The 24,439-nt window shown below is 41.2% G+C and overlaps 2 protein-coding genes across 3 annotated transcripts in view; one reads left to right on the forward strand and one right to left on the reverse strand.

Annotated features, from left to right (window-relative positions):
* Positions 1-284: 284 nt before the first annotated feature.
* On the reverse strand, positions 285-5,101 carry SMIM20 (small integral membrane protein 20). 2 transcript variants are annotated; one of them, XM_065699540.1, is made up of 3 exons: positions 4,805-5,101; positions 1,982-2,038; positions 285-668 (listed from the first exon to the last, which is right to left on the reverse strand). In XM_065699540.1, the coding sequence occupies exons 1-3, from the start codon at positions 4,911-4,913 to the stop codon at positions 631-633; spliced, it is 204 nt and encodes a 67-aa protein (XP_065555612.1). In that variant the 5' UTR covers positions 4,914-5,101; the 3' UTR covers positions 285-630. The 2 variants fall into 2 exon arrangements, with proteins under 2 accessions (XP_065555612.1, XP_065555607.1); XM_065699535.1 differs by having other exon boundaries at positions 285-709; positions 4,805-4,986.
* Positions 4,838-24,439, forward strand: part of SEL1L3 (SEL1L family member 3) — a 38,839-nt gene continuing 19,237 nt past the window's right edge. Inside the window, exons 1-10 of the mRNA XM_065699534.1 lie at positions 4,838-5,425; positions 8,950-9,511; positions 12,517-12,643; positions 15,195-15,316; positions 16,688-16,803; positions 19,509-19,564; positions 20,569-20,701; positions 21,291-21,423; positions 22,177-22,323; positions 22,738-22,949. Of these exons, the coding sequence (XP_065555606.1) occupies positions 5,354-5,425; positions 8,950-9,511; positions 12,517-12,643; positions 15,195-15,316; positions 16,688-16,803; positions 19,509-19,564; positions 20,569-20,701; positions 21,291-21,423; positions 22,177-22,323; positions 22,738-22,949 (1,680 nt within the window). The 5' untranslated portion in view covers positions 4,838-5,353. The remainder of the gene's footprint in view (positions 5,426-8,949; positions 9,512-12,516; positions 12,644-15,194; positions 15,317-16,687; positions 16,804-19,508; positions 19,565-20,568; positions 20,702-21,290; positions 21,424-22,176; positions 22,324-22,737; positions 22,950-24,439) is intronic.

Here is a 24,439-nt window from a genome sequence, read left to right on the forward strand (position 1 = left end):
AACCTCCATGTGTTTATCTGGACCCACATGCTTTTTCATCCAATTTCCTCCCCTGTCCTGTCGAGGAGCCAGAAAGCAGCTGGGTGGCACCTGGCCAAGGTTAACCTGCATGCCTACTTGCGAAACAAATTGAAAAATGCACACTGGTTTAAAAGGAAGAAATTTTAATGTATAAATGCACACTCACCTTGTTATATTTTCTGCACTGATCTCTCTCAGTATATACTTTTATCATGTTTTCATAATAAAACCACAAAAAATAATTCTCAAACTAGGAAGGACACTGCAGTGTCAGCATGATTTATTCTAGTCATAATTTATTATACAAGTGTCTACATATTAACAAAAAATCCTCTTCCCTTTTCTCAAAGAAACAAGTATTTTAATTCTAATCTCAAGAATCATTCAGCTCTCTACAGTCTGTGCACTATGTCCCAGTATCCTCTGTTAAAACTAGCCTGAGTTTATCTCTTAGGACTTCAAGCAGTAGCCTTTGTTGCTCCTCACGTGCCCACACAGCATATTCAGAATTCTTCTCCAGCGACACCCAAAGACAGAGTTCAGTGAAAGAAGAAACGGCTGAAGATGTCTATCTTCAGTTTTGCCTTGCAACACACCCAGCCGCCAACATTACTTTCTTCCAAATGGATCAGACCACACTTTTAACCCTACAAATCAAATATGAGAATACCAGCAGTTCATAAGTAGGCTGTTGGGAGGAAAAAAATAGAAGAAAATTGGTTTGCTACTGCAGCCTGGTGTACGAAACAATAAGGAACCAAACAATTTCTGCCCTGAACTCACAGCTCTGCTTACGCTTGCAAAAATATTTTAAAAGGCAACTTCCTCTTGATCTTAAGCTTCAGATAATGGAAAAATTTATTACATTCATAGGTAAGGTGTTCTAATATTGCTGGAACAACCATCTAGAATTGCACCTTGTACTTGAACTTGTCTAGATTTCACTTTCAACTAGTGGATCTCATAACTTCTCATCAGCAGCTAAATTTAGATGGAAAAGTTATAATGAGGAGAACTGGTCCTCAGGTACCAGCATCTTGGATAAATAAGCCAGTCCGTCCTCTTTATTTAGTCAAAAGGCAGGTTTACCTGACTTCTATTTCGCAATACCCTTCCTACTCCTCTTCAGCATTTCACCACTTTCCTGGAAAATAAGTCCTGCACCAACAATTTAACTGATATGTGTAGTAATGACACAGCATTAATCCTATTTGGTTTTCCCCTGATGCTGATGGCAGGATTTTCTAAAAACAGGAATACATTACCCTTTAACATACTCAGATACGAACTACTTCATCAAGACAAGCACTCTCATGCCTTTAAACAAGATGTGCTAACCTTACATATTGAATAGCCAGTTCCATTAGCCATGAAACAATGAACTACCAAGGACAGTCTGCCATACTTTCATTTTATTCCCTTCATATGCCCTTCTACGGGCAACTGGGATTAAAAGCCTATTAGCATTCCAAATTTTCTTTGTATGTAGTGGATTTCTGCCTCATCCCCCCACCCATGAGGCTGGAAGGTACTTCAAAGTGCTCATAAACTGTTTTTCAGCTGAGTTGTAAAGCAGTATTCCACAAACCAGAGTACAATATTCTCGTACTGTATTCTTTACAGCTACAACTGTGAGCTACAGCTCAGCTCACCCATGGTTCTTGGTTGTTCTGGTTCAGAAGTTAATTTGTAGTATGGAAACTGGCATCTATTGAAGAAAGTGTGAAAATAACAGAATTACTGCAATTTATTTGGCTTGTTAAGCCAATTTAAGACAAGTTTCATTAATTTGTACTTTTTGACTCAAGAATTAGCCTGAAAAAAAAATTCATGGCAAGTTTATTATAGATATTCTTTGAATATATTCTTTACTGTATTATTTAAATCCATGTTAAGTATTCCAGTCTTACTTTAAGAAGGTCTTTCAAACAATCAATGCAAACACATGAATCAAGTATACCTGCAGGCTGAATATCCTCTTGAACAACCCCAGTTCGGTTTATTAACTGTTCTTTCTCTGGAAAACAGAACAGAAAGGACACTACTAAGAAGAGAATACCAGACATCTTGAGTGCACCCATTTTATTCATTCTACATGCTACACAGTAAAATTCTGTTGAGTATCCACCTACATGATGGAATGTAGTCTTAATATACTGAGAAACTAACAGCTTGTCTGTTTTGAGAGATTACAAACAATAAGATCTTAAAGTAATGACTACTGTTCAACAAAAGATGCCAAAACACATCATGATCTTATCACATAAGGACTAGAAATTTTAAGAGCTCACAGGCTGAACATAACTCTTAAAATTTATTCTTTCCAAGATCAGTGACCCCCATTTTCAGGCCCTGAAAGATTTTGCATCTTACCACAAGCAGATTTCATGACAGCATCTACAAAATTACTGAGCGTAAAACTTTGTGAATTTAAGTATTGGAGGGATATCTGTCCCTACAATGGGCCTGTCTCAGGCTTTTCTTTTTTGTTTGAAAGATTCAACCACCTGAAAGACAAGACATAGCAAAAACAATGTTATTTCCCTTTACTAAATGCACCTCCTTTTTTCTCCCCTGCCAGTTAAATACTTGACCCCTGTGGTACTTTGAAGCAGGAAATCAAAGCTCTGAATTAGCCTTCTGCCCAGACCACTGAACTTTAAACAACTCTAGGGTGCACATTCTCAGGGGAAACTCAGAACTACGTTCAACTTAAAACTGAAACCTTTCAGCATCCTATCCCACTGAGAATGGCCAGGCACTATGTATTATTAGGCTGTCTAGGTACAAGCCTAATGCTACTGGAAACTAGCAGGCATATCACAGCAATTGATTCTACTTGCAAGGAGGGTAGGCACTGGAGGCAGATCCAGCTGTTGCTCCAGAGAACTGAGTATCCACCACAGATCAAGGCAATGGAAGTTGTAAGCTTCTACAGAAGTTGCCATACAGCTTACTAGACTGCACTCCGAAAAATCAAATCTTTTGTACCCTAGAGGTTAAAATACTTCTGCTCAAGGACCACAGCTGTGAAATTCCACGTTCTTGTCTCAAGTATTATGAGAACTAATGCTTGTGCTTCTCTCACAATGCACTGATAAGCACCAAGAAAAGCACATAAGAAGTAAGTAAAGGTCAGATCAAAGGAGAATTTGACCAGCAAGCAGTAAGTTTAGAATTACATATTAAATAGAAAATTTAAGCACTTGTTAACTGTGCATCACTTATATGCTAAACAAAGACTAAAAAAATCCCTAACCTACAAGGGAACATATGCTTATGTAGTATACAGGTACAAAAGAGGATGTTGTCTACTAGTTGTCCCCTTAATGCAGTCTCACTTCTGATATTATATTCTTGGAAAGTGCATCATAAGCAAAAATTAAGAATGAGGTTTGTATATGGGAACACAGAGTAGAAAACCTGTCTTTGTGGGCAGTTTTCAACTTCACAGGCATAGCTTCCTTAAATAAAAATCTGCTTGCAAGTTAAATTCTACATCATCTTTGATGCAAGGCTAAAGTCCCTCCAAGATCAATAAGTCTGTTACTTTTTTCCTTTTTTTTTCTTACTTCTTCCTAGAAATCGCATCTTCAGGTTGTTGTCAACACCTTGCTGATTTTTGCACAAGCTGAAGCAAGGGGATGAGGCAGAACTTTCACCCAGAACCTTTACCTGCTCCCTGCCGCGGTACTGAACACAAGCTCAGGAGCCACGGGTGCTCCCCCTACCGCTCCCGCGGCGCGGAGGGAGCCATCGCCGGCAACCGCGGGGCTTCGCACCCGAACCTACAGGCGCCTACGAGAGCTCCTTGGTCCCAGCGCCCAGGGACGGGCTTCGGCGGGTTTTGTGTGGCACTGGCAGGAAAGTGGGCTCTCCTCAACAGCCAGCTTCAGACCGAGAGCAGCTCTAGCAAACCATCGCAACCGGTACAGAATCTGTTAGCACTGTTTCAGGTAAACACTTACATTGCAGCTGGAAAACGAAACTTGAAGAGTCACAGAATGGCTTGTTTGGGTTGGAAGGGACCTTTAAAGGATATCTAGTCCATTCCCCCCAAAATAAGCAGGGACATCAACCCGCTCACGTTGCTCAAGAGCGTTGTCCAATCTGACTTTGACTGTTTTCAGGAATAGGGCATCTACAACCTGCTTCAATGCCTCACCATCCTCATTGTAAAAAATGTATTCTTTGGATCTAGTTCGAAACTGCCCTCTTTAAATTTAGAATCATCATGCCTTGTCCTATGGCTCTGTCCCCATCCTTTTTATAAGCCCCCCGGAGGCACTGGGAACCCTGGGCTCTAAGGTCTTCCCTGAGCCGCCTCTTCTCCAAGCTGAAAGAACCCAACTCCCTCAGTTTCAGCTCACAGGAGAGATGCTCCAGCCCCCTGATCGAAACTTGTAACTGCATTTCCGTCCTCTTAGCAACTTCAGTGAACAGCTAAAGGGTGCCCTTGATCACATACTGGCCTGTAACTTGAAACAAGAGTAGTACGAGTTTTAGTTGGGGTTTTTTAAGTATCTCTCTAGCGGGCAGAAGCCTCTCGGCCGCTCTCACCCACCGCCAGCCAGCCCCAGCGCACCCTTAGGCGGCCCGCCAGCGCTCCTTTCCTTTTTCCTTTCCTTTCCCTTTCCTTTCCTTTTCCCTTTCCCTTTCCTTTCCTTTTCCCTTTCCTTTCCTTTTCCCTTTCCTTTCCTTTTCCCTTTCCTTTCCCTTTCCTTTTTCCTTTCCCTTTCCCTTTCCGTTCCGTCCCGTCCCCTCCCGCCGCACAGGCACTCACTGTACTCCTCCGGCATCAGCAGAGGCCGGAAGTAGATGGGGTAAAAAGCCGCCGCCACCACAGCCACGAAACCACCGAAGATGCCGACCGTGCGGTACAGCCCCGCCATCGCCGGCAGACACAACCCGGAACCGATGTGGATCCCCCTTCCGGGCCGCACCGGCAACAGCCGCGGGCAGCGCCCCCTTGCGGGTCGGCGGGGCACAGCCCAGTGTGCGCGGACGTCGGCGAGGCGGAGGCGGGGGCGGTGCCGGTGCCGCGGCGCGCCCGCCGCGGTTCGTTGTGTCGCGACAGGCCCGGCGGCCGGCACCCAGCCCAGCGCCCGCTGCCCCGGCGTGCGCAGGCCTCTGCGCTGCCCCACGGCACGGCCGGGGAGCTCGGCACCCGCAAGGAGCTCTGCCCCCGGGTGTAGCTCGGCCCGGCCCCTCCACGCCCTGGGCACCTGGCGGCGGCGGCCCCTCCTCCAGGAAGCCGGACCTGCCGCGTCCTTGTCGGCGGGGCCAGGCGCGCACTCCTGGCCGGGCTGGGCAGCGCCGCCACCGCGGCAGTATGGGCCCCCCGGCCAAGCGCCCCGCCGTGCCCCGCTGCCGCTCCCTTCTGCTCCTCCTGCTGTTCCTCACGGTGAGTGCGGCCGGCCCCGCACCTGCCCTGGCATGGCACGTCGCGGCCGAAGACCGGGGCTGCGGCGAGTGGCTGGCTGTGAGCGCCCAGCCCCGCGGGCGGGGTACGCGGGTGCTCCGCGGCGGAGCTCCGCTCTCGGGGGGGCCGGTGCGGGACTGCAGTTGTGGTCAGTCGGGGCCGCAGCCGGTGCCCAGGGGTGCGCGGGGGCCGAGGCCGCTGCTCGGAGCCAGCCTCGCGGTTGTCCGGCGTGGCCTGGCGCGGCCCGGCTAAACCCCTCCAGCCCCGCGGTTATGCCGCGGTATGGAGCTGGGGGACATGAGGTCATTAAATCGAAGTGTTAAAAAGCTTTCCCGACGTGACGTGATATTTGGGGTTTGAAAGAAGGGGGGTGCCTTTGACATCTACTTACAGATACACGTGTCACTGTGGGGCTGCGCTGGCTTACGGAGACAGATGCATTTTAGAAGCATCTACTAAACCGCTTTTTCCTCTTAACGCTGTTGAACACGAACTCGGTTAAACTCTCTATGCCTGTAGGGCATTGATGCTGATGGGCAGCTTTTTGGCATGTTTCCTTTTCAAGCATCTCAAGATCTAGTGTGGCATGGTGGGTGTTCCCAGGGAAAGGACTCCGGTTATCTGCAGACTTTGTGCAAACAGGTGCCGTTTCAAGGGGTTGTGTGGGATTTCTGCAGGGGTGAACTCCGGGAGGGTCCTGCTGAGATCTTATTTCCAGCAAGTGAAGGAACAGTTTCTCATCATTTCTGTATATAATACACTGCTGAAAAATGTCACTTCCCTATTGGTTGTTCTGATTGCCTCACACGATGATTCTCATCCCAGCGTCTGATGGGGTGACTTGCGCTAACTCCTTCAGATTCATCAGGTTTTAAGAAAAAGATAAAGGAAAAAAAGAACTTTTACATTTTTGTGGCTAAGTTGCCCCACACAATGAAGCCTTTTTTGTTGAGCTCTGCCAGTTCATGGTCACGGTTTGAATCCAGCATACATGGCCTCTTTACTGTGCTGGGAAACTTTTATATTTAAATCTCATAATCACGCTTATTGTGTAATCCTTTCATCCTCGCTCTCATGGTTGGAGATGATACACAATTAGCTCTGCCTTGTCTGAGATAATGGGGGGAAGGTACTATGCACATTATGCAGTGCTCTGGGGACCCTGTGTAGAGGCAGCCAAGTGGTAATAGAGACACAGCTGTGGTCTGAAAGAGGTTACGGTTTGTGGTCTCTGCTGCAGGGGTGTGGGATGGCTCAGGGGTCTTTGCACCATGCTCCTTGCAGTATGAGCCTTCCAGAAGGGTAGGTTAGGTGTGGCCTAATGGCAGACCAAAACATGCTTCTTGCATTTTTGTAGCATGTGTCTCAACTCATACCCAAGGCACCAAAGAAGAAAAGTTTCTTGAGTAACTCTATGGAAGTCATTTAGCAGAACAGGCACTAAAGGAAAGGCAGTAAGGCTAGCACAGCTGAAGCTCAGCTTGTGCATCAGCAGTCACGGTACATCATGCTTAAGTGCTCTATGAGCATCATGGAGTTGATTCTACAAGGAGCTGGCTTTGGATTGCAGAGCTTTCTACCATGAGATCCCCACCGCAAATTTTCTGCCACTCACTGGAAGTCAGATGGCCACCGTCATACACTGCCGTATCTTTGTTAACTGTGCCAGACCCAAGCTGTCATTGCTGGAGGCCAGCTCCCATATTGCTTTATTGGATAAGCCCCTGAGAAGATTGGGAGATGCCTGTGTGTATTTTGACAGTAAATATGTGTATGTGGTAGGCACACAGTGGTACCACGGTGCTTTGTAGCGTCTACCTGCTAGACTGCTAAATTTTGTGCTAACCATGTGGCATTATTTCCATAACATATTACCATCTTCCTTATGACGCAGCCCCATATCACAGGGATTAAGCTGTTTACAAGTACTTTTTATTGTAAGATTAAAGAAAAAAGTTAGAAATATGAATTATAACCACCAAGTAGAAGAGATTTACAAGAATTTGTCTTTACTGCTATGCACTTTTGATGTTTTTAGAGGTATCTATGACCAAAGAAGAATTATGTAGGAAGCATAAAAGAATAGTATCTTTGTCAAGTCAAGCTCTGAAAGATAATCAAATTAATATTAAAATTAGGATTCTCTTGTCAACTTTTGTATGAGTATTTGTGCATATGTGTTGTTACAGTATGTGGTGGTAACTTTTCCAATGGACATCAGCCTCCAATTGTGATTACATTTTTAGCCCCTTCAGTAGGCATTGTTTTTTGATACCCATATTTATGCCTTCACAGGTTTTGCTGGCTTTATGTTTTTAGAGTGTAGCTCTCAAGCAGTGTTAACATATCTTAAGAAATAAAAGCAGAATAGTGTATCATTAAGGACTTTTACTGATCCCCATACTGGATCACAGTGAAGGTCTTGTCCTCCAGGTGCATGACACATAATGCTGATAATTAGAAATGTACTAATAACTTGGCCAAAGCTTTTAAGAATCACGGTGAAAAAGCCATCAATCCAAGATAAATTTCAGTTCAATTTGTTTAAGCTTAGCAAAGTTAAAAGTTGCCAAAGACGTATCTTCTTATTTTAAGCAATCGTAATGACCAGCTTCCCTGGTAATCCTAACAGGCAATTCTGAACGTTTTAGATGGATCAGGGGACATGGCAGAAGTGCAGTCCTGGTGACTGCCCTCTGAGCTGAGTAATCCTCAGTATCCTTGGCAGTGCATCAAGCCGGATGCTGATTGCAGAGCAAGAAGAAAAGAAGCTGTTTGAAGCCGTAGGTCCAAGAACTTCAGCATGGAGTATGATCCTGATGTATGTCCAAACACTCACAAAGTTTATTATAATGTATGTGCATAGCTGTGGAGAGCAGAAGCTGAGCAAATGATGCCTGCTGGTCTTGCTGCTCAGATTTGTAAGTCTGTCTCCAGGGTAAGAACATCTCAATAATAATCTCCTTAACACTTCACAGACATTAATTCATTCTCAGGAAGCCTTAGTTCTTACGATGTCCTACAGGTATCTGTATGAGAGGTGACAAAATTAGCTAACTTTTACAAAAGATGCGGAAACTTCATGTAGTGGCAGTACTAGTGGACAATACAATGACTAAATGCCGGTACTTTTTAGTATATACTCTTTAGGGCTGATTCTAGGAGCATATGTTAATAGCATGACGTGTAAGTCAGTATCTTAGACCGGATTCCATTTGCGGAAGGGCGAAAGGATACACCCTGTAAATACAGTTTGTTTGTAGAAGCATGTGTAACTATGAGAACTTGATGTAAGGGAGTTGCTACCATTAAAACCTTGATGATAGCTCTCCAGTAATGCACACCTGCTTGCTGTGTGAAAGAAACCTGGTATTCTGGAGCTCGTGCATGGTATGTAAACCTTCTGCTTGCCCAGTGTTCTGTTATTGCTGCAGGTATATTACTAATCATGTAAACTTAGATTCTCTGGTTAACATGTTTTGTTTTTTGTTCGTTTTTCTTTCCAGAATTTTGTGCTATCCTTTGGAAAGGAGACATTGCGGACAACGGCAGTTCAGTTTGAACCAAACATGAGTTATGTGGACTTTATTCATTTAAACATTTTAGAAAGGAAGGTTCTTAACAGTTCGGAAGTTTCAGTTCAGTATTTATGTTCTAAGCCTTGTATTATCAACTTGGAAGCAGTAGCTTCTTCCGAGTTCAGGACTGGTGTACCAGTGTATAGAAGGAGATGGAAAGATGAGAAGAACCTGTATGTTAGCAGAACTCGACAAATACATTTGAAATTTCCAAGCATCATGGTTTACAGAGATGACTATATCATCAGAAACTCAATAATAGTGCACAGTGTGATATTATATGCATGGATTAGTCACAAATCAGTTACCAGCTATGATACTGAGCAGAATGAAGACTACCAGGATGCAATTGCCAAGAACTACACTTTCTTAGAAGCAGTTCCACCTTTTGAGCGCCCATTCAAGGACCACAAAGTTTGCCTTCAGTGGGGTGCTGACTATTTGTGGATGCTCCAGGCAAACAGGATACCTCAGTGCCCTCATGAAAGTGGTAGGTATAATGTCACTTTTTTCCCCCAGGACACTAATGGGACCCAAATAACATCCTTGGTAAGCTGTTAAAAGCACATACCAGTAGTAAATAGTAAATGTTATGTAGGATGATTTACTTGGCAAGCATTGAATATGTAAGCTTCATAACTGAGGGGTGAGAGTTGCAAATGACTGAAGCTGTCGTGTCTCTCAGGACTGACTTGTTTCATCACCACCAGCTTGGAGATTTGTAGCAGCATGGCCTTCTATTTTCTAATGTATTCAAACAGCGTTATTTAAAACCCAGTGATTGCCAATGGACATCATTCCTTTCTCTTCAGAGAGCATTGTTCAGTCCTTACTGCTTTAGGTCAGTTCTTGCGTGCGTAATTCTCACACAGATAGTCTACTGCTGCTTAAGATGATGGCCATGCACTTAGAAACATATTTTTAAGACTTTATAATGCAATAAAATAGTTATAGCTCTCATATTTTTTCCCCAAAACATTATGTACAGGCAGTTTTGATTTTAAAATTTATAGTTTAAAATAAGAAAATGTGACTTACCAACTATGAATTACTGAAACTCACAACTCTGCTTTCTAGATTTTCTCTGAATTCTGATTATTTTTCTCTCTACCTGTCTCTAGCTTTACACCTGCTGACAATTCTTTTTTTTTCTTCAATATGTATTGAAAGCAGAATCTAAAAGGAATTGGGTCATTTGCTTCTAATGGTGTCTTTCCTAGGAAATCCCATGGTGGCATTTGTGTAATTTGTTTTCGCTACTTTAACATGTAAAATGCTCTGAAGACAAATAGGGAAGCAATGATGTTGCTTCTTGTTGGAGACAGCACATGATCTCTGACAACAGTGTGAAACATCTTCTCTGTTATAAAATTATATTATAAATGAAAACAGTATAACACGAAACGGGAGGAAATAGCATTATACTCTGATTTGGTTTTTAAAATAAGATAGGAAAGCTGATGATGTGTCATGGCCTTGAAAATCTTTTTCCTGTTTCTTAGCAGGGACAGCTTTGTCAGATTTATTATGGGATTATGCTTATCAGTTAAGAACAGAATTGGTATCTATACATACATACAGTATAAACTGGAGAGCTGAAAATGGAGGTAAAGTCCAAGAGCTGTGGAGTAATGTCACGAAGACATAACCAAAGATAGAATGAGATTTAGGTGAACAACATAAATGAAGATTTCTTCCTTACTAACTGGTTCTTGAAGTGTCTCAGATTTAAATGAGTCTGTTCTTTCCCTGCTCCTAATACAAACTGAAAATGGATTTCACTTTCTGTGGGTTATTCAGTCTAAGACTGTACTGTATTTAATAGCAGTGAGTGAAGTTGTGTTTAAGGATTTATTGAATCATAGAATCATAGAATAGTTAGGGTTGGAAAGGACCTCAAGATCATCTAGTTCCAACCCCCCTGCCATGGCCAGGGACACCTCACACCAAACCATCCCACACAAGGCTTCATCCAAGCTGGCCTTGAACACTGCCAGGGATGGAGCACTCACAACCTCCCTGGGCAACCCATTCCAGTGCCTCACCACCCTAACAGGAAAGAATTTCTTCCTTATATCCAATCTAAACTTCCCCTGTTTAAGTTTTAACCCGTTACCCCTTGTCCTGTTCACTACAGTCCCTAATGAAGAGTCCCTCCCCGGCATCCCTATAGGCCCCCTTCAGATACTGGAAGACTGCTATGAGGTCTCCACACAGCCTTCTCTTCTCCAGGCTGAACAGCCCCAACTTTCTCAGCCTGTCTTCATACGGGAGGTGCTCCAGTCCCCTGGTCATCCTCGTGGCCTTCCTCTGGACTTGTTCCAACAGTTCCATGTCCCTTTTATGTTGAGGACACCAGAACTGCACACAATACTCCAGGTGAGGTCTCACAAGAGCAGAGCAGAGGGGCAGGATCACCTCCTTCGACCTGCTGGTCACACTCCTTTTGATGCAGCCCAGGATACGGTTGGCTTTCTGGGCTGCGAGCGCACACTGCTGGCTCATGTTCATTTTCTCATCAGCCAGCACCCCCAAGTCCTTCTCCACAGGGCTGCTCTGAATCTCTTCTTTGCCCAACCTGTAGCTGTGCCTGGGATTGCTCCAACCCAGGTGCAGGACCTTGCACTTGTCATGGTTGAACTTCATAAGGTTGGCATCAGCCCACCTCACAAGCGTGTCAAGGTCCCTCTGGATGGCATCCCTTCCCTCCAGCATATCAACCGGACCACACAGTTTGGTGTCATCGGCAAACTTGCTGAGGGCGCACTCAATCCCACTGTCCATGTCAGCGATGAAGATGTTAAACAAGACCAGTCCCAACACCGATCCCTGAGGGACACCACTTGTTACCGGTCTCCAGCCGGACATTGAGCCATTGACCACAACTCTTTGTGTGCGGCCATCCAGCCAGTTCTTTATCCACCGAGTGGTCCATCCATCAAATTGATATCTCTCCAATTTAGAGAGAAGGATGTGGTGTGGGACAGTGTCAAACGCTTTGCACAAGTCCAAGTAGATGACATCAACTGCTTTACCCTTGTCCATCATCTCTGTAGCCCCATCATAGAAGGCCACCAAATTGCTCAGGCAGGATTTCCCCTTAGTGAAGCCATGCTGGCTGTCACCAAGCACCTTGTTGTTTTTCATGTGCCTTAGCATGCTGTCCAGGAGAATGTGCTCCAAGATTTTACCAGGCACAGAGGTGAGACTGACTGGTCTGTAGTTCCCCGGGTCTTACATTTTCCCCTTCTTGAAAATGGGGGTTATATTTCCCTTTTTCCAGTCGTCAGGAGCTTCACCTGACTGCCATGATTTTCAACTGTGATGGCCAGTGGCTTAGCAACTTCATTCGCCAGCTCCTTCAGGACCCGCGGATGTTTTATGTTAATTTTAATCTGTTATGTGATTCAAATATTTGAGTGTATGAGTATGAGCTAATTAATTAATTATCAATGCTTGTTGTCTGGCAGATTTAAGAAAGATTGTATTTTGCAGATGGTGTCCAGATTCTCAACTTTATATACGCTTCCAGTGGGGAGAAAACAGGAATTGTGAAGAAATTTGAACAGTTTGAAAACAGAGAACTTGAGACAGTCAGACAACATCAGATTGATTATCCCATGTAAGTATAGTGAAATAATTGAAGCAGGCTGTAATTGATTATTGAAGGCTATAGAACGTATTTAAACTCTTAGGCTATACCACAGATAAAAAGAATACTGCCTACCAGTTTGAGAAAAGGCACAAAAGGAAACTAGTTGGCAGTTCCTTCTGTTCTCTGATTTTGGTTTTGGAGAGGATCAAGCTGAACCTCAGGAATATACTTAAAGTATGTGTTAGTGCAGTGCTGTGTAAGGGGTTCCAATAGTAGGTGAAACTGAGCTGATTAGGTATCTTTAGAAGGGTAAGTTAGCTGTTCTGTCATAGTCAGATTGCTGTCTCATGACTAGCTAGCCTGGGGTTTTCTGCATTACGGAGAGATCTGCATTTCAAACATCCTTTTGAGGCCAAGTACAGAATGTGGTTTCTTGCAAGGGCAAGCACTGTGAAGCAGCTTTTTCCCCATAATTTTACACTCCAGTTTATGTTGCAGCTGACAAGCCCTTAGTGATAGAATCCCCTGCTTAGATAAGTCTTACAGCTTGAGCTTACACTCTTTCATTCCACTATCACTCTGTAAACTCTCCTAGTTGGACAGGAGTAAAACCCCGTAGCCCCTGCATCATTCTGTGAAGATTATCTTTTTCTACTCTTCTTCGTCTTCCCAGAACTGTCACAACTCTTCAGTTATATTTTGCAACTTTAGAGGAAAAAGTATATATAGAGATACATAAATATATCTCCCTTCCACCAGATCCTGTTACCCCGGCAACATTATTACAGAAATAGGAAATGATCGCAGGAACTGGAACTTGCCTGCTGGTTTGTGTTTGGCCTGTGACCACAAGAAGAGTGCCAAAGAAGACTTGCCAGATAGTGCAGGTTGCATACAAATTACTAGCCCTCAAACTATAGCTATGAAGTCATAAGTACAGAGCAGTTTTTAGCTCCTGGCCTCTTCAGGATAGGTGACAGCCTGGTTTGCACAGCTTGCTGCCCTTTGCTCACCAGCACAGTTGCATTCTGCTCCTGAGGTGCTCAAGCTGTGGCTGAGAATATATGGCATGAATTTATGCATGCCTTGACCTGCTGCACATGGTTCCACCCTCTCTTGCCTTCAGGTGGTGTCTCCAATGTTAACATGCAGTATTGCCTGTCATGGTTGCCTGTGGTTGTGACAGCCTAGGGTAGCTCTGGTAAGAAGAGGAAGAGAGTTTTCCCTCAGCTTTCTGTATGTGAGCGGTTGTTCCCTGTTGCAGCAAAAGGCCAACAGAAGCAGATGGATCTAACTGAAGTTACTTGTTTTACTTTAATCAGGGATTTGTAAAGAAAGAGGACTGGAGATAGACAGCTGTCATTTGAGGTAGCTACCAGTGGACAGCCTGCAGCAAGGATGGACTGGGACTGTAAGGGACTACTCACACTGTAGTGCATTCTGCAGCAGTGGAGATGTGAAATGAGTCAGCATTGTCCCAGACCTGTCCCAGGAAATGTCCAGAACAGTTCTGTGCTCAGATTGGCAATCTAGCAATTGAGGATTAAATTTAGACTGCAGCATTTAAGTTTGCTATATTGCCAGAGGTGAAAGATGAAAAGAGTGGTATATAAGCATAAGCACTATTTCTGGAAACACAGTGTTTGCCTGTAGGTCATAACAATCAATATACAAGTCTTTGTGATCATATCTCCTTCTAAAAGTCACTAAGAGAACTATTTTTATCAGAAATTGTAATAGTCGTATTGCTTCACTGGCTGTACACCGGGGGTATGTTTTTTATATAGATGTTCAGCACTGGCCTAAGTGCTATGGAAAGGTTATGGAAATAAGTGGTCAAGTTTCAGTTAAAAGCACTGAAGCAGATTTAGTCTGGCACAGAGAAATTACTTAAAATTAGATACTGGAGTAGAAGTTCTGCTTTTAGTGCCTCAGCCAGCTTTGCACAGAAATTTCTAACTAGATCTCATTGTTGGGTCTTCAGGCTTTTATTTAGCACTTCATAGTTTGCACATAGTTTGCATAGTTTTCCACCTTTATTTATCCTGTGATAACTTTGTGACAGCTATTCATACCTATCCGTACTACCCAGCCACTGGATTCATGTTCAGCTACTTCTTCCAAGCACATTTTCACAGTTTGCATTTAGCATAGAAGACACAACTTAGTTTTTACTGCCTTTGACAATCAAGATTACACGACCATGCATTTGGGGATTTTCTACTGTAGCCTGCATGCGGGAGGTTGGCTCCAAGTTGTCTCAGTAGTGTTTGTAGTTCTTTATTGATGTGGGATCTGGCAGTAGCTCTGAACCAGCATTCTGGAATAGATTCAGATAACATTCCTGTACTCTTCTCTCGTGTTGTTACCACATAAGTGTGTGGTTAAAAGGAGATCACAGATCCAAGAACCTTAAGTACTGTTGCTCTGAAGGTTTTCACTGCAGAGGATATGTTCTGTTCTGAAGATCATGTGTGTGAAACAGGTTTGCTAAATTAAAGTGAAATGTGTGCTTTTCAAATTATATAGGGAGATTTCTCATTAAAAGTGGATTTTTTGTTTATTTTTGCTCATGCAGGTTCACTGTTTCTATCTGGCTGTATTTACTCCACCACTGTGAAAAGGATCTGTGTGGTATACTCTATTTTATTGACCCAAAAGAAATGTACAGTACTCCTGCTGTATTTCTAAATGAGGAAGGTAAGGGATATTATTAACAGCCTTCAGAAGGGGTCTAATATAATCTTCATAGATTGGTGGCTAGAAATGACATTTATAAATGTATTATCAGACCTATTTTGTGAAACTGATCCCTTGTAAAATTCTTCTTTTTGACTATAGTGTCTCAGTAGGAACATAGCTACCATATTAATAGGGTAAAACTGAGAAATAGCTGCATAGCATCTAGTCTTGGCAAACTACAGAAAATGTTTGCTTTGTCGGGAGAGTAGACTGAATCCTCACATGTAGGTCAGGAACACACAGTGGGATTAAACAGCCTTATATCAATGAACAACCTTTGCTATTATTATTGAAGTATTATTTTAATATTCTTCTTGAGTCTTATAAACATACTATATGAAAATTTTTAAAAATCTGAAATAGCATCAGAAAAAAGCCTTGCCTGTATGGCAGTGTTCAAGAAGCACAGTCTATTTCCCCGATCCAATAGTAGTTAAGAGGTGGCACTGTCTTAGTCTAGCAACACTTGTAGTAGAGGAGCATTCCTACCAGAAGACGGCTCTTTAACCTCTGATAGAGAATGAAATTCAGCAGCTGTGGGCTGCTGGCAGGCTCAGAGGGGAAGGAAGTGTGCAGAGTCTTTAAATTGCATACCTGGCTTTTTATAAGACATTACATTTTTCTTTTCCCTTCTTTGCAATTAATTTTTTCCTCTCTGTTATTTTTGCTATTTCCATTTTCGCTGTCTTGTAACCAATCTAGATTAATTAATTTATCCATTATAAACTGGATGCTTTGAAGAACAAACGAAAATGGCACTTCAACTGGAAGTTGTCTGCTTGATATGAGATTTCCTTGGAGAGGTTTTGGGGCAGTTTTATTCTCAGTGTTGGGCTAGATTGCCATAATAGCTTGTTCTAATCTTTAGAGCTCAGACCATGTCCAGGTTCTGCAGTTCCAAGTAGTGGAGGGTAGAGTCATCTTCTTCGTGATCATTGCACTCTCACATCCTAGCAGTTGAGTGTTGAGCAGGTACTATTATCTGCTGTTCCCTTCTTCTGTTTGCTGCAAGTCATGTCTGCTTTCTGGTGTTTGAGATCAACTGTGACACCCTTATGTTTAGTATGTTTAGCCCTCAGGCAGTTTTTTTGAGTCTGTGGTTTCATGTGGGAGCCTGGGCACTAGCATCCAAGGTGTGTGTATCTGACTTGTGGAGCGCATTTCCCTGGGATTCTGTGAGAGCTGATGTATGGCTTGGCAAATGCCCAGATCTCTGTTGGCGATGAAGAGGATGAAGAAGACAGAATCATTGTAAATAGTACATTAGGAACCCCATTCTTATATTTCTGTGGTGTTTGTTTACTTTTTCTTCGTTTGTTGTTCTGTCAGGTTATGTCCATATTCAGATGCACCTCATGAGAGGAGATGACCTTGCAGTGAAAACTAGCTTCAGTCTTCCTCTGAAGCAGTGGTTTCGACTGGATCTTTCTTTTAAGGGTGGACAGGTATGCATGCTACTGAATTACTGGACTAAGGCTGAGATTTGTCTAATTTGATTATGCTTCTGACAAACCCCTTAATAGCTGAGGCTGAAATACTGTAATTTGTACATGCTTACATAGCAAAAGAATAAAAATCTATAACTAGAAATTGTTGGAGGATGTTGGTTGAGACCATCCGACTTCAGGAAATCACTCAGATGTGTAAGAGCCAAGCCTAGAAATACTGAGTGTTACAGTAGCTGTCTCGGCTCATGGTTGCTCTCCAGAGACACTGTTAACTATGCATGCAACCAGGACTCCTGGCACAGGTCTCTTATCTATCTGCTTTAAGTTACATGGTATGAATAGCTCTGAGGGACTTTGCACGTGGAGGCTTACCATTTCTACCATTCTGATATGAAAATACAAGAGTCTGGGCTTCTGTACCATAGCATGCCTCTTGCCTAGATGTGTTAGCTAGCAGGTGGCATGTGCAGTTTCTAAGTTTTGCATATTTCACGAAGTGGCATAGGATTGACTATCATTAAAAGGCAAAAAATATTGGAGTATACCTCTGTAGTAGATAAAATACGTCATTTACATGTTAAGAAATCACAATTGGTTTTTCACAAAACCTTCTAAAAGCAGCTCTGAAAATGCAGGATCCCTGCCCAAGATCCCTTCTTGTCTGAACCTTCAGCTGTTGTAAGATAGTAGGATGTGAAAATAATCAACCCCCTTTGTCTTCTCTTTCTCAAATTAATTTCCTTGAAAATGGTGGAATAGATTACATTCTGAATTGAAAAAAGAAATTGCTAATTAATGGCAAGAACAACTAAGCAAATTTAAAGTATGGGGTAAATGACTGATAAAGCTGAAACAATGCTGCAATGAGAGAGCAAGGTACAGGCTAAGCTACTGCTGTTCCTTTGCACCCCCACCTTTAAGTACCCTTAAGTATGTAAATGGTGAGCAATTGATTGTCTTGCAAGAAAATCAGGTAGAAATGTGTGTTTACTTATAATATGCTTTTAAATATACTGTTAAAGGGACAAGTGGGGGGAAAAGTGCATTTTTTTTTAGAATCAGAACTGTCTTTTTCTGCTTGTTTAAGTTGTAGTTATAATTTAAGTTCATGGGAAAGGGAAGACCCTATGGATTCAGGTGCAGATGTAAAAGTTAATGTTGATGGAGAGTATATTTGTCTTGAATTGTTGGAAATTTGGGGATTGCTTGTATGATTAGATTAAGAAAAATTATTCTTCCATCAGACAGCAGAGTGAATTTATTCAGGTGTGAGATAAAACTTATGGTCAAAAAATTCCACTTCTGGACAAAATAAGGGAGCCATGAAGAGTTTAGTGATACTCTTGTGGAAAAGAAAGAGGAAATAGGACTAAACTTGAGAACATTTCAGTACTTAGAGCCATTCCTTGGAAGAGGTAAAGGTGTGGTTCAGTTCCATCTTAATGACACATCTTCCTGGAATAAGTTTTTAAATGCTATATCCTCAAAACGTACAGAAGAATCTCCTTATTTAGGCACTTTGAGTCCAAAAGAGTGAAGAAGCTGGTGAAGGGCCTGGAGCACAAATCTTGTGAGTAGTGGCTGAGGGAACTGGGGTTGTTTAGTCTGGATAAAAGGAGGCTCGGGGGAGTCCTTATTACTCTCTACAGCTACCTGAAAGGTTGTAGTGAGGTGAGTGTTGGTCTCTTTTCCCAGATTACAACTGATGGGCCAAGAGGAAACACTCTCAAGTTGCCCCAGGGAAAGTTTAGATTGAATATTAGGATAAAATTCTTCAATGGAAGGATTATCAAGCATGAATACAGGCTGCCCAATGAAGTTGTTCAGTCACCATATCTGGAGGTATTTAAGACGTGGATGTGATGAATAGGGACATGCTTTAGTGGTGGACTTAGCAGTCTTTACACAGGTTTACAGTTGGACTCAGGACTTAAAGGTCTTTTCCAACCTAAGTCGTTCCGTGAGTATTTCACTTCTGTTCATTTAAATACATTTAGTCCTGCATGATCTGGAACAAAATAGATAAATTAGGGAAGGTTGAGAAATTGAGGCATCAAGAAATTAACGAGATTTTAAGAGCATCTGAAGATGCAGATGAATCCCTAAAAATCCCCAGGCATGTGAAACAATTTTGCAGGATTGTTTTGTGAGTCCTTAGGCAACTTTTTACAATACCAACATGTATAAAAATCTTCCTTCTCAAGCATCGGAATTCCTTTATCCAGTCTGGCACTGAAAGCATACTGAAAGTACATTTGTAGAAGTAGGAGTTGAACCCAGATATTTTTTAAATCATGGTCTCTTACATTAGCTTCATGGCCATTCTTCACCTGTAACCTACAAGTTCTTGAGGAGAGATTTAGCATCTCTGCTATTATCAAGCAAAACAGCATTTCACACTTGGGAAGGGTAAAAGTTTCAGCAGAGTACAGATGTCTTGTAATTGAATACAGGAATGAAATAGCTGAAGTAGGCACCATCTGTGCTATTTTTGATTGCTCGCAGTTGGCCAGGACAGACCAGTGCCAATACGTTCCATTAAACTCTTATGATGTATATTGGGTATATGACATCTTCCTCTTCGGTGCAGAGGAGATGCAACAAGCTGCAGCTGTAATCTTCTGAACTATGAGTTGAAATGGCTTAATAAATAAATCTTGTAATATCATGTTTGCTATAATTAATATTTTGTGTTCTTTTAGATAGAAGTAAGCAGTGTTGGGAAGAATTTGAAAAGACATCATCATCAGTCTTTTATGTAAGCAGCATTTTCCCCTTTGTTGAGTAATAGATTTGTGCGTGCGTTCAGATACAGGAAATGGGAGAAGGAGGGCACAAGTTTGTAACTGAGATTCCAGATGATTTTCAAAATTTCTATGGGATGTTTTTCCATTCTGTGCTTTCAAAAACAGTTTGCATTTTACTGCACTTACATTGAGCATGAGCTAAAAAATTTTGTTAATGCCATGAGCTCATCGAGTTAACATGCTGCATGATCTTGTGCTCTAGGGTCTAATAACCCTCACTAAAGTCTGATTGGAAGGTAAGTGGTATTAGGATCTACCTTCAAACAAAGTCTTGGCCTTACTGAAGTCAAGGGAAGTTTTGCTTTTGCTGTGAGAGAGCTCAGATTTCAGTGGTGAAATTGTTACCTAATTTGCTTAGGCAGAGAGCAGAATTTCTATAAAAAATGTTCTTGCTCTATCCTTCATTCTAAGGAACTGAATATTCTTTTAATGGATCTTTAATTGTTTTACTTCACTGTAATTTAAGATTCACTCTTTTTTGTGCACATAATAATGATAAAAAAAACTTACAGAAAGTCAGTTACAGTAAATTGCATGACAGACTTCAGTGTTGTTCCTTCTCTATGGTTTCAAACCAGAAATTATAAATTTGTAGACAGTAACTCTAGGAGACAGATAACTTAAATTCATATGCCAATTTTAGAAACGTGCAAGGGAGAGGTGATACTGAAATCTCTGAGGTTGTGTAATGATGTATAAAACACCAGAAGATACCTACAGGTCAGAAAAATAAAACACCTTGCTGGTTTAGTATGTCTGTAGACAAAGGGTTTGTTAAATTTACTCCACAGCTTGCCACACCAAATTGCAGAGTAGATTTTGAGAGTAAACAGATGAGAAAAGAAGATACTGGCAATGAGCTTAAGGCTGTCAGTTATGGAAATTTTGAGATACATATTTCTTTTTATCTTTCATAGTACTTCCTGATTGCCAACTTCTCTTTAATGTTTTCAAGTTTTAGGGAAGATTTCTATTATGATGACACTGCTGGCTACTTTGTTCTTGGAGGTAGTGGATATGTAAATGGCATTGAAGCATTCTTTGGACCTGTGAAGTACTATCGTCTCAGTGTGTTGGAAACAGAACAGGTAAATGAAAGCAGTATTTGGAAATGTTTAGATGTTAGCTGCCAGCTATGGCTGTGCTTTTTACTGTATTTTTTTTCTTAACTGAAGCTCTTACTAAGTGATAAACTAGCTATAAATCATAATAGTACTTGGGAGCATATAACTAAAATGTGATAATTTTCTGTTGAAATCTCAGAATGTTAATTACCTCTTCGAATGCTAAAAGATAAGACTTCGTGAAGTGTGTAAAACAATGTTCATATATCTATATTTAAGTAAGCAGAATTGCTTTGTTTCCCAGAGTTTTTGATGATACAATATTGAACATACTTGATAAATTAATGGTTTTATTGAAAAAGGTGGTGAAGGTCACAAAGGCTTAGTCAATTTTTGAAGTTTATCCATGTTTTTTTGGATTACACTGAATGTTTAAAATCATAGCCTATTGTGGCCAGCGTCAGGTTGCCTGGCACATTAATATGATTTGCTAGGTAAGCTGATTGGAGTAAACAGTGTTTCCTTTTAGGTTTTGTGTGTAACACTTTCTAGTTAAACATTGACAGCAATAGATACTGTGGATGCTATTTATCCATAATTTGCCATTTTATAGATTTCTAACCCTCTTCATGACAAAGAAACAGTGGAACAAATTGAACTTTACTACGAGAGATGCATGGACATTCAAGAAATAGTTTATGAGTACAGACATATTGTAAAGCAGGGTGAAAAAGCGCAGAGAAATCGTAAGTGTTGATCTATGACATATGAATTTTAAACTGTCATCTTTGGAGACCTGTTTTCTTTCCTTTTACCAGAATCTGGATAACGATCATCAAAAGTAAACTTAAATTTAGCCATAACAAGAAAAAAGGCAATTTGAAGAGATTAGGCCTTTTACTGGTAACTAAAGCTAAAGCTGTGGTTTTGTTCCTGCAAAGACTTTCATGCCATGGAATACAAGCTTAAATCATGTTCTTGATATTTCTTCTCTAACAAGACAGTTGCATAAAGGGACAAAGATAAAGTTTCAAGCTTTCATGTAAGCTATTTGATTGCCCTTCTTCAGTTTCAATCCTAAATGACCCTAAAGGCACACATATTTTAAGCCTTTTCCCCAGAATGGCTGGGTTTTGCTAGAATGTCTCTGCCACAGTTGCCTGATGTGTAGTAATTGACAGGTTTATATCAAAGCAGCCACTTCAGTGAAAGGAGAACAACATAGCTTAAATGTGTGCTGAAAACTAACTTATATTTCCAATTAGAATTTGATTGCATATATTGTGACCAGAATATGGAAGAGAGTAGAAGAAATACATATTTGTAAGTGGTCTGTGCTAGGTATATGAGTTTTTATCAATACATTATCTTAGTTTACGCTAGAAATTTTTAGTTAATTTTTTAGTTTACCTTAGAAATATCTTTTTTTATCTGCCAAAAGTTTGTTTTAAAGACCAGCCAAGTCAGCTTTCATGTCTTAAATATGTTGTTTTCTCTAGGTTACTGTGAAAACTATTATTCGAAGCTGATTCATAAATATGGTGAAAAATCCAAATGTGAAGCCTTCATGTGGGGAAAAGAGCTCAGGGAAAAATACCATACTTTGTTCAAACTATTAAAAGAGACAGATTTCAGTGCTCCAGATGGTAATCATTTTATTTTATTGCCTTTAAAAAACTCCACAATATATGTCATATAAGTTAGTATGCTTTGACTTCATTTCATGTCTTACACATCTTTTTTGGTAGCAGCTGAGTAATGGAGTGTAATGTGGCTTATATGTTGTGCTGCAAGTGAAGTATGGCATATTATATAAAAGGAAATAGAGATATCCATACGTTTTTAGTGGTTGGTTACTTTGGGATGATCTTTCAGACTTTTATTCACTCTTACTATTCAATAGTACCTTGTATCTCTAGGAAATTTGGTTGTCTGCATTGAGAATACGATTCAGCGTAAGAAATAATAGAATCTGCCCCAGTCCCAAGAAATTAAGGAGGGGAAATCAGTACCTGATTTTAACTCTTGCAGAAACTGTGTGTCCTATGTTTTATTTTTAGTGTTAGAAGATGGAAGTGATACAGTTCTAGAAGTTGGTCGAAGGATATTTGAGAAGGTTTCAAAGGGTCTGTCCAGCACTGATGGCCTGAGCAATGTGGGCTCCTCTGTCCCTCTCTTGGTGGAGTCCAGTTGTTGTGGATACCATAAGGCTTCCTATTTCCTTGCAGTTATATTTGAAACAGGGCTTGGTGTGTCTGTGGATCGCACAAAGGTAGTATATTTAATATGTTTGGTTATGTCTGTGAAATTAATTTCTTCTAAAAGCAATTGAGAAATGGAATGAATTTATGATCAGTTGAATTAAAAGTTGTGTAATGGCTTCCAGATCCAGGCTGCAGCTGAAGGGATTCCCCAATACAACTACTTCTAAATAGCCTAATGGCAGTGTAGTCTTTATGATGTCCTGATGGTGAGAATCCTTATCCTGCTCATGCAGAACAAGGAAATCAATGTTTTAGTAAGGCCTAAAAATAGTGTTAAAGTGAACAGCATGGAACATATCGCTTTTCCCAGTCACTGAGGAGGTAGGATGAGGTATAACACTTGAGTCACCCATATCTGTAGATGAGTATGAAAATAGTCTCATGTCAGGCAAATCTCCTAAAGTGGAAAGGTTGCATAGTAGAGTCAGGAAAGCAGTCACATTTTACAGTGTGCAAAACTGTGGCACTGATGGTCAAATATATACATAATGGTCAAATATATATACATAACGGTCAAATGATTAGAGGTAACCAAAGTAAAATACTTTTCTTTGGAGAAGAAGTGATTGTGCTTCACCTTACCAACTGCAGAGCAGGTGAACTCCTGACCTTTTAGGCAAGTTGGAAATAACTAGAATGTTTCCATGTGATTCCATTGCAAGGTCAAATAAAGGAAAGGTGTTTATATATCACTGGAAGAGAGCTACACTGAAACTGCCAACAGATATTTAATTGTGATATAATGTTATCATATAAAATGCTCATGAAGAATAGCAGATCTGCCTAATTTGGTTACAGGATACTAAATCAGAAGTACCCCTGAGAGGCCAATCTGAGACCAAGCTCACTGTATTTTCTCAAACACAAGAAACCATAGACAGGAGCCTGGTTTATACCCTAATTATGGGTTATATCTAGTGCTAATTTTGGAGGCTAAGTAATTCCATTATTGGATCTGCTTCAGATATTGTAGGAAATAATTTAATATCCAGCACAGATGGGACACCACTGTTTTTATTACTCTGCAGGTGAAAAATAATAGTAGCGCTGAAAATGATTTTGGCAAATGTGCAGGTACCCAGACTATGTCTAGCACTAATTAACAGGTATGTCAAGGGAGCTTCGTGCTGAAACCTTGTCAGCTACAAGTCCCATCCTTCTATTCCTGTCAGATCCTTAGGGCAAGATTTTCAAGTGGTGTTTGTTAACTTCCAGATGTTTCCACTGAATTCAGTGCAAAAACTCCGGCTGACATCAGTGAGACTAGTTAAGGTACTGCTGAGTATAGAAAGTGTCAGAGTATAAGTAACACTATCGTAAGGTGTCTTTAAAAATTGCTGCAGACTTAGCAGTGACAGAATAAGTGCAATACTTGAAAAGTATTTAGAATCTAGTTTTTCTGTCAAATCTTTCTATATGTATAGAAGATGTTTTAACTACTTTAGGATTGTGCTTGATTCTGTAACTGTGTGTCCTGGGTTCAGCAGTAGCAGTAATT

The sequence above is a fragment of the Lathamus discolor genome, chromosome 1 (genome assembly GCF_037157495.1).
Source record: "Lathamus discolor isolate bLatDis1 chromosome 1, bLatDis1.hap1, whole genome shotgun sequence".
NCBI classification, from domain to species: domain Eukaryota; kingdom Metazoa; phylum Chordata; class Aves; order Psittaciformes; family Psittacidae; genus Lathamus; species Lathamus discolor.